Source organism: Plasmodium inui (assembly GCF_000524495.1).
Source record: "Plasmodium inui San Antonio 1 unplaced genomic scaffold supercont1.223, whole genome shotgun sequence".
In the NCBI taxonomy this organism is placed as follows: Eukaryota; Apicomplexa; class Aconoidasida; order Haemosporida; family Plasmodiidae; genus Plasmodium; species Plasmodium inui.
This window is the reverse complement of record NW_008482057.1, coordinates 1-1,596: the sequence shown is the minus strand read 5'-3', so window position 1 is coordinate 1,596 and position 1,596 is coordinate 1. Positions and strand designations below refer to the sequence as shown.

Sequence of the window (1,596 nt, the reverse complement as noted above, 5' to 3'; positions counted from 1 at the left end):
AACCTGAACAGTAAATCCTAAAAATAAACCCTGAACAGTAACAACCAACCCCTCACCCCTGAACCATAAGCATAAATCATCCCAGCTGAGCGATGCACCCTAGAAACTGATCCAAAGCCCTAAACCTGAACCCTAAACCCTGAACTCTCTACTCTCCACTCTAAACGGAACACCCAAACGCTAAACGTAAACCCTGAAACTTAAACGTAAACCTCCCTGGAAGAGCCCGACGCATCCGCCGTCAGCTCCCAGCTCCTGATCATGCCTGTAATTATAAACCTAACTCATCAATCCTAAACTCGAAACTCCCTAGGCCCTGCCCCTCTTCCTACCTTCTGAACTTCCCGTCCTGCTTTATCCTTCCTTCCCTCTTTGGAGGGATGTTTGTGGGGTGCTTGTCCGCACTTATATGTTCATCTCGGTAGCCCCGCCCCTTGTGCTCCCCCCTGCACCTATTGCTTTTTACCCTATGTTTTTGATACCGAAGTGGTCAACGTATCCCTCATGTCTTTTCCTTGCCCCCGGGTTCAGCTTATTCATACTACCCTGCCTCCTCCAAGATACTGGTCACCTGAGAGGATCCGGCCTCAAAAATTAATCAACCGCCTGGCAACAACTCGGAATCTTTCTGTCTTCGCTCATACCCTATCCTCCCTGGTCTCTCCTAGACGTCATTCTTCCTTCCTTAACCCCTGGAAGTTCTCCGGCTTGTGCTGTGGGGCCCCCTGACAGGATTGCCTGCCGCCCTACTTACGGTAGCCGAGGGCTTCCTGCCTGACTCGGGAAGAATCCTCCTTTCGATGGATTGCTACTCCTCCTGATCCTTGTCTATGGCTTAGAGGCGGGATTCCTTGCTGCGACTACTGGATTTGTGCTATATTACTTAACGCTGGGCATTTCTGACGGCTTCACACGGCTCTCCCAGATTTTCCGTAAGAGTGGGGCTCCCCTTACACGCCTTCCTTCACTCAGGCTCCGGATCCTTCTATTCCCTTCCCCGACGATACCCCCTCCTCTGGCTCTTGCCTCGTGCTCCGTTTATTTTGTCAGTCGGCTTGCCTCTCCTTCAATGACGTATCTTCGCGGTTCCGGAACTTTGTCTATTTAACTACTTCGTTCTTTCCTCGACGCCCAGAAGACGTGGCACTGGCTCATTTTGGCAACTTGCCCCCGGCTTCTGCCATCCCCTCTCTATCCGTCGGTTAGCGCTCCCTTCTTCACTGCTTTATCAGATATCCGACTTTCCTCTGTTGGTACATTCCTGGTCGTAACCCCTTATTTTTCCTTCGTCCTCCAAAGATACGATAGAAACCATAACCTGAAACAACAAACATCACACCTACAGTCAGACTTATCCCTAAGATTCCACTAAGTCCTAAATTGTTATCACCAGTCCCAATGGACTCCAGACCCTCTTTACCTAATGAGTCAGCTAGACTTCCCTTCCCGAGCCCCCCTACGGAAGATCTGCCGCCTGGGTTAGTCCCTTCGGAATTTCTGTTCCCTTGGGTCTGTACAGTGGGGTTGTCCTCTGCGTCCTCGGTCGTGACTCCTCCATGTTCTCCTTCTGCGTCAGTCTCACCCGTTGTCTCCCCC

General features: G+C 51.1%; 1 protein-coding gene across 1 annotated transcript; it reads right to left on the bottom strand.

The window, feature by feature from the left end:
* Positions 1 to 1,217: 1,217 nt before the first annotated feature.
* On the bottom strand, positions 1,218 to 1,511 carry C922_05839 (hypothetical protein; the record flags this gene model as incomplete). The annotated part of the gene is made up of 1 exon (XM_008821410.1): positions 1,218 to 1,511. A coding segment is annotated over one exon (294 nt), but the record flags the coding sequence as incomplete, so codon positions are not given.
* Between the last annotated feature and the right edge of the window lie 85 nt (positions 1,512 to 1,596).